The sequence below is a fragment of the Ixodes scapularis genome, unplaced genomic scaffold (genome assembly GCF_016920785.2).
Source record: "Ixodes scapularis isolate PalLabHiFi unplaced genomic scaffold, ASM1692078v2 PGA_scaffold3__209_contigs__length_174095766, whole genome shotgun sequence".
Taxonomy (NCBI): domain Eukaryota; kingdom Metazoa; phylum Arthropoda; class Arachnida; order Ixodida; family Ixodidae; genus Ixodes; species Ixodes scapularis.
In genome coordinates, this window is record NW_024609868.1 from 107,595,406 (window position 1) to 107,603,821 (window position 8,416).

General features: G+C 46.4%; 1 protein-coding gene across 1 annotated transcript; it reads right to left on the minus strand.

Annotated features, from left to right (window-relative positions):
- Positions 1–1,380: 1,380 nt before the first annotated feature.
- LOC121837244 (neuropeptide-like protein 31) lies at positions 1,381–2,395 on the minus strand. Its single transcript, XM_042292829.1, has 2 exons — positions 2,358–2,395; positions 1,381–1,647 (listed from the first exon to the last, which is right to left on the minus strand). The coding sequence occupies exons 1-2, from the start codon at positions 2,367–2,369 to the stop codon at positions 1,381–1,383; spliced, it is 279 nt and encodes a 92-aa protein (XP_042148763.1). The 5' UTR covers positions 2,370–2,395.
- Positions 2,396–8,416: the final 6,021 nt, after the last annotated feature.

An 8,416-nucleotide genomic window follows, 5' to 3' on the forward strand; every position in this document is an offset into this window, starting at 1 on the left:
ACAAAAAAAAGTAACGAAATACGTTACTCGTTACTTGAAAATAAAAGGAGCACGTTACCAACCTACGTTACTTCGATATAAAAGGAACGCGTTAGCGTTAAAAAGTGACGTAAGTTACTTTTGTGTAACTTTTTTAATTATTAATTAACACGTTTTATTATCTTGACGTTGAGGTATCCAGAGACGCCATATTTCAAGAAACATATTATGTCCATCCAGAAACTGAACATAATTACTTTATCTAATTTACGGTTCCACCTAAGCACTGAAAAAAAAAACGCGAAAAGCGCAAAAACTTAGCAACTTATATAGCTTGGCGCCTAGAAGCACGAAAAAAAATTGAAGTGTAATTTTTTCAAGGTTTTGGGAAGAATATGTAACGTGTAACCTAAGTACGTTCCACGTTACTCAAAATAAGTAACGTAAGTGTGTTACCCGTTACCGTTTCGAAAATACAACGAGTTCGTTACTACGTTACCAGAAAAAGCAACGCCTTACCGGTAACGCCGTAACGCGTTCACGCCAACACTGGTTGCGCAACGACTATTCAACGTCTTACGGAGGTGCCGTCTCCTAAAAAAACACAAATACCTACAAAACATCCTACTAAACTGACCACATACTTCCCGCTTTCGGGAAAATTAAAGGGTAACCCCGCCTAAGTTCTGAGATTTTGTGGTTATGGCAGTTTTAAACAAAGTCGTCAGCATCTCTGAATGCCAACGTTCTGTCGCCACACAATCTCGAATGCTTTTTCCTCTCGCTCGTGTCTTCCAAGTTTCACTGTACATGCCTGCACATAGTTCTTTCTTCCCGTTACGTTTTTAACCTTCACCTTTTCCGCTTCCTTCCACTCAAGAAACGAACTTTTCATAGAGCCCCCCAATCACCAATGTAAGATCCCACTGGCGATTCTCCATTTCCTAATTTAACCGAGGTTGCACTTCTTTAGATTCCTCTGAAAATGTTCGGTTGTCACATACGCAGGTGCGAGTAGCTAAAGAGTTAGGTACACTACGCATGCCGTCCTCCTTCCTTCATCGCGTGCATGAGCGGGTCGCAGGATAGTGTCCTTATTGTAGCTGTCGCGGGATGGTTTCCTTAGTGTACATATCGCGGGATATTGTCTTTATTGTAGATAGCCCTTATTGAACGAGATAAGCACTTACTGTGCAGTGGGTCAAGAGGCCTTTCCATCGCAGGGCGTGCAAGGAACGTCACGTCATTGAAGAACACCTAACATGAAGTCACAACCTCCAGGCTTGTACGGTGGTAAAATGTACAAATAGGCTCTTTATTTGCTTTACAGAAATCATCTTCAGCATCGAGGGAAGCCCGAGACAATCCGACTCCCGTTCGATCCAATCATCAGTCCTGGGCTCAACCGTAGTATCCGTGTCCTCCGTAGCCGTAGCCGCCCAGGCCGTAGCCTCCGTATCCTCCGTAACCGTGGTTGATGTGCGTGTGGTAGGCGAAGGCGCGGCCGACCGGGTGGCCGTAGCCGCCGTAACCACCGTAGCCGCCATAGCCGCCGTATCCTCCATAGCCACCGTAGCCACCGTATCCTCCATATCCTCCGTAGCCACCGTAGCCCCCGAAGTATCCGGCCATAGCAGTGGCCAGAAGGGCGAAGAAGATAACGGCGACCTGGAAAAAGAACGCATCTTATAACATTTTATTTTTTTTGTCAGTTACGCTTCTTGTAATACAGTTCTTAAAACATGGGTATTTTATCGGACTCCGTTTATCGTAATACATTTATACGTATTTCAAATCATTCTTTCAATTTCTTTCCCACTTAAAACAGTAATACTTTCATGCAGCACTGAGACGCACGTTGACGGCACAACAGCACTACATTCGCAAACAAAAACAATAACTAAAATGAAGCGATCGCAACCGTCAAGAAACTTGTCTAGCGGTTTATGTTATTGTACAGAATTCTAGTAAATAGAAGCATGTTTAGCAAGAATAAAATACAGTATAAACTAGGAACTGAAAAGACAACAACTATATATGTGAAGTGCAGCGAACCTGTTGCAGTAACACCGCGTTGCAATAGTATTATAAAGACTAATATGATACTGCCCGTTCTACTCGAAACATTAATCTCTCTACGAGTTTCTCTGGCCACCATAATTAACCCCGATGACTAACGAGGTAGCGTATGTTCCATTGTGACTTGTCTTAGACACGCAGATCAATAAGAAGAGGAAAAAAACACATCATCTCCGTATAAGAAGCAAAGACACTGCCGAGTGACTGGGTATCCTTAGCGCCCCAACGCTGCTGCCGCCGGCACTGCCGCCACACGTAGTCCACAGAGTAGCCGCTGAAAGCACGAAAGTTTGCCTTACCGTGGACTTCATGATAGTGCTTGTTGCTGCTCGGTTGCTGGAGGACTGACTGTGCCTGTCCCGAGTCCGCAGTGCCCTTTTATAGCTGGGCCTAGGCGGAGCCCCGTGACGTGGTCGTTCAAGGAGGTCAGTCCTGTTCCGACTTGGAGCAATTCCCGGCGGCAAATCTCGTGTGTCTTTCAATACAAGACCTGGACGCCGTCTCCGGACACAGTAGGTGGCCCCGTGCGCATTAACCGGCGAAAAAGGGGAGGCATTAGACAGATCGCACAACAGTGACCCGGTCCGTGGCGTGTGGCTCTTGACTTCGCGGTTCGGGGATTGCCATAAAGCGGGGATAACCTTATCCCCCATAATTTGGGCACACACGCTCGCGTTTTTAGCTTTCTTTTCGCTGGTTTCGTTGGTCTTTTTTCCCCTCCAGATTCCTGCTGACTGGAGCGTGAAGGTTGCCGCGGCCTTTTCTTTCGGCCACTTCGATTGTTGGGCGCAAGAAAGGAACTCACTCCTCAATCAGGACTGGTCGACACCGAGCGGTTTCGCTCAGCCGGCAACGAGAGACCGGTTTGATGTGAAAGCGGCGCGAATTTTACCACTGTATCCGGCCGCGCCACCCACCCTGGCCCCGTCTCCTACGATCGGAAAAAAGAAAAAGAAACGGAGGAGAGAAAAAAAAATACCGAACTGCGCAGAGTTCGTTGTTTTTTTGGCAACGTTGTCGAGCCTTAGTTTTCTGTCGTGTCGGGTCAGACGACTTTTCTTCTGCGGTATCGCGTGCCGAGAGCGTGTGAGGTGATTGAGTCAGCGTTTACAGACCTCGTGGCTGAATCCTGCAGCTTTCATTATTTTACCGGGTGGGTTATTGACCAAGATCATTTCTTTCCGTTTTATGTGGGACTCAGTTCTGGTATTAATACTTGTCCCAAAGGCAGATGTTGCGGCCATATAACGATCCGTTCGCCCAACAGTTTGGGCTCCCAGCGTGAGGCGGAAATCGAGGCATCACTTTCGAGGACGCGAGTAAACGTACCAGTCGGAGACGCACTCCACGCATCGCCTCGCAGTACGGCCATAGGTGTCACGCTCCACTGGGCAAGCCCATGAAGAAGAAGCGAGCGCCCGTGTCCAGTACGGTCGTGGCCCACTAGAGAGGTGGAAACGCTGGATAAATTTGCTCTCCGCGTTTTCAATGTGGTACCCTCCTTTTTGAATTACGCATGGACCGCAGACCACGATCGCTCGCCTTTTTGCGTGCCGCGGCTCTCTTGAACCGAAATCAGGGATAAATAATACCCCTTAATGTTGCAAATTTCAGGTTTGCAGTCGTACGGCATTGGCTAAGTTGGCCATCGGAGACACGCACTACACGCAGTTCCAAAGGCCAACTCCCCCCCCCCCCCCCCTTTTTTTTTCCCCTGATTAAACCTCCATAGGAGGACGTCTGACTTATGTGTTCCTCGAAGAACTACAAGGTCTTAGGTCAGATTGCCTTTCCAGAGCTAGCCGACAATTTTACTCACCAATCGCAAAATCGGAAGTGTAAGTGTAAGCAATTGTAACAATGCAAATTAATTTTTTTTTTTTAATGAAATATGCGTTGGAACGAAATTCCAGTTTATAATCTTCAAGAAGAGTGACCGAAAGTGATGAATAAAGTGTATGTTCGTGACAAAGAGAAGAGTTATTTCTGACCCCAAGCATAAGAGGAACTTTTGATAGTGACAGTTCAAGGAAGGTAGCACGTAGCCATGGCGAGATCTGGGGATTTCTCTATCGCTCCACAGCTTCCCCAGATTGCGGCATCCGCTGGTAAAGACGCCGAAGAAGAAATCGCCCAGGGAGTCTGAAGATAGAAAGCAACGCCCGGCGTTTTTGAAGCTGGCGGTGACTCATGCCAACACCATATCTAGGACATTTCTTTAGATTTTTGCTCGGCAATTCCAAAGAATCAATGGAGAAGACTATATCCAGCAAAAGAACGCGTACCGACGACAACGTAAATGAAACGTACAAATAACTTTTTGCGCCGTCATCTTCCGCTGCCTTACGTTGCAGAACCATTCTACTGCGATAACGTGCCGCTACGAAGTTCGTTTAAAGAAAATGCGTAAGGAGTTCTTTTTTTTTTTTATTATTTCAACGACTACGATGAATAACTAAATGTCCGAGATTAACTACTACGGAGCTCCATGCGTCGCAAGCCTGTCAAAGTCGCGCCATCTAAAGAAAAAAAGGAAAAGAAAACAATTGGGGGGGGGGGGAGATTGGGGGGGAGAGCTCTTCACACTTTTTGTGCTGCTACCATGTACTACCATTATGCATATACAGTATGTTTTCTTTTATGTAAATCATAAATGACCTAGCGCAAGCTAGGAGCTCAATCAGCACAGAAGAGCTGATTTCCATCGTGCGCAGGGTTTAACAGTTTTATTGACGCCTTTCATTTTACAACTCCAGGGAAGAGTGAAGCATCAAAATCTTCAGTTTATATTGGGGCCTCACATAAACAAGCTTCGTTATATGTGTATTCTTTGTACCGCGCCGGCTAATTGGTATATATACAGCGTGAACCATTGTCGCCAGGGCTTAAAGTCTGGGGTGTCTGAGGGGGTCTCGGACCCCCCACTGATTTTAAAGGATGGTCTGAGACCCTCCTCCACAGCCCCAGCATTAGTGAAGGCAAAAGCATATCTCGCAATAAAATAGCTTGTTTTCAGGGATGGTGACAGTTGGGGATTCGCAATTTGAGGATTGCAGGTACAGCGTGGGTAGAGTCAGCAGTGGGGTTTATTTCATGTGCATCTAGTACATCTCGTCAGAACACCCTTCCCCCCTACCTGCTTGTAGGCACCCCCCTAGACTTACGGGAGGCTTTAAGCACTGATTGTCGCCATACCACATCGCAGACCCACCTCACGCTGTCTAAACACTCAACGTCTAATTGACTTTTCAAATCCTACCAAGTTGTTAAAAAACAAATAACGAAGATCTTTTTCTTTTTTTTTTTTTTTTTGGTCACTGACAGCTGAAGAAAGGCCGGGTGTGGCGACCCCAGATCCTCTCGTGTCGACTCCGCAGGCAATGTGATTGCGACATTATAGCCAGTATCGACCAACACACTGTTTACAAGCAAGACTGCGTTTGCCCACCGCGCGGGCGCAGAGGCCAGATTCACCGCGAGGCGAACCATCTGCGCATGCCCACTACCGACAGCAGCGCCACCGCAGTGGCGTGAGGTCAGAGTGTTGAGTTCGTCTATAAGGACCCAGAGGAACGAATGACGGAGCAAGAAGCATCTCGTAGCAAGTCAATGGAAATTATTTTTCTACGGTTACAAGGTTTAAGAGCAGGGCATTTTTCTTGGTACTTCTCGATCGGACACTTCTTAACGAGCCGACCGATTTTCGCAATTTTTGTTCAATTTAAGCAAACAAAACTTGAATTATTTAAATTGCAATTTTGAGTAGGATTCAACATTTACTAAAAACAAAAGCTTTAAGAGTTCAAAAAAAATCTATTCCGCCCCCTCTCCCTAAAAAAGCGAACCACTTGACTGCAAAATTCTCTTTTTAATGACAAGACCAAAGCAGCTGGAAGACTGGATTAATCCCAAGGAACAGGCACACCACAGGAAGCAAATCCCGAATTCCCCGCTACGCTATATCAGGGACCCGGGGGTCCAATATTTGATATAGCAAGGGTGGCCAGGCTGGCCTGGCCTAAGAGCCGCAAACAAAACTACGGAACTTTTAAGAACCGCAGGGAAGGGGGGGGGGGGGGGGGGGGGGGGGCGGGGGCAAACTTAACTTTTGTTCATAGTCTAACTGTACGTATGAGGGCACAAGGCTGTACGACTGTACGTATGGGTGTACAAGGCTGTCAAACTGCAAGCTGCAGTGTGCTTTATTCTGAAATCCTTTCTTTTTGTTTTTTCCTTGGGAAACGCGGAAAGGGGCGAAAGGGGGGGGGGGGGGGGGTGTTCCTCTTACGAGGGATCCGCGAGCCGCACTTCGACCTGCAAAGAGCCGCATGCGGCTCGCGAGCCGCGGTTTGGCCACCCATGTGATATAGTAACGACGTCAAATTCATTACCCGCGGATCATTCCCGGATATCTGCAGTCAACCGGCGGATGCGGATAAAAATGAACCAGATTTGGAGAATTGCGGCGTAGATGCGGATTCCAGAGGCTGCGTACGAGGCTCAGATGAGGCCATCCGGAGGTTCGGATCTACACTTTTACCGGGGCGGCCTATAGGGAGTATTCACTGGCAGCCATAGCTGTGTGCGCGAATGCTGAGCGCGTGCTGACGGCGAGCTTCCACAGTTCTTTTGCAACGTGCATTCCGCGCCATCAGGAGTGCCGGTCTTAGCAGCCTATTGATGTGAGCTCGTTCTGAGCATGCGCTCTAAACAGCAGACCCAAATAGGGCGTCCAGTGAATACTCCCTATAAACGTGTGCGACCGCAGAGTGCAGAAATCCGTCTCCCCTTAGCATGGACTATGGTTAGCCGCGCATGCTAAAAGCGCGAGATAGTTGCTTTGGATGAAGCCTCGTCGGCTGCACGAGCGCTCGTGCAGCGAGTGCTCCAGTCAAAAAGGCAGTCAAGGCTAGCCGCTCGCGCTTGCACAGTCTTTGTGGTTGGTTCATGCTAAGGTGAGACAATGTTTTGCGGTAGCAAAGTACTCTCTTAGGGTAAAGCGGCCAATCCGGCAAACACTTCCTCATGCGCCATGAAAGCCCTGGTATTCACCAAAGATCACTATCTCACCAAAAATGCGGTCTCTAGAAAAGTAAAGATTGCAAGGACATCAACCGTCCCGGAAGGCGTGTTCTTGTTAGGCAGAAAAGAAAAAAAAAAACGAAACGAGATTTTCGGCAAAAAAAAAAAAAAAGAAAAAAAGAACCCAGGACGCTCAAGCTACGAGTAAAACGTAAAACCCGTAATCGCTTTTTTTTTTTTTTTTTTTTTTTGCAGTTGGCAAAGCATGTGGTTTGGAGCACGCAGATGCGGGTTCGTGCTTAAAATTGGAACCATTATCAAATATTTTGATATTTTTCCCACTGGTGTGTTCGCGTTGTGCCACATATGCACGAGTACTTCGCTGAGGTGAATAACCGCCTTTCCTCTCCCACTTTTATGTTGTTTGACAGAATGAAAATTTAACAATGATATTAGTCTGTCCTTTATTCATTTCCTTTTTATAAAATGCAAGTCTGCACAAAGTGGGTGTTACAAAAACAACTATATTGAAATGTCCTTCCTCTTTGCGAAACGTCGGGGACTCCTAGGACGATATAACTGCGATCAGCGACGCGAAGTGCCTACGATATTCACGCCTAGTGTATTCACGCCTATTATATTCCCGCCTAATATATTCACCCCTATTATATTCACGCCTATTTCAATCACGCCTAATATATTCACGCCTATTATATTCTTGGCAAAGCGTCGCGGACTCGCAGGACGATATAACTGCGATCAGCAACGCGAAGTGTCTTGGGAAAAATGATTGCTTATAATCTAAATTAAAAAAAAAAAGAATACGATAAAATTACTTTCACCGCGTTTTGAATCGAAAAGTTATCTTGAATAAAGATAAGCAAACGGCTTATAACATGCCGTCAATACGTTGTTGCTGTTTTTTCGAGCTCAATTTTATGATGAACCATGAATGCGCGAATTGCGGGTCGGGTACGGTTCCGAATTTTACGGATGCGGTTCGGATGCGTAGCATCGAGCTGTTACCCGCGTGGGGCTTAAACTTACAGCCCAACCCCAAGCTCTTCTGCCTCAGGACAACCATGCAATTAAGTCATTCTCGGACGAACATTTTCAGTAAATAAATAAATGTTTTCAATTAATCAAGCTCTTCTCAATTAAAGGAACTCGAAATAAATGCCACAATTTGTTGGCATCTTCGTGATTAGACGATGGTCCCACAGGTAATCAATCGGAGTTTTCAATCGCAGTTTCATTGTGTTTCCAAACAGCTTGAGGGGTTTTTTAGGGTTACACTTTACATTACAAAACAGCACTGAACTAAAGAAACTACATG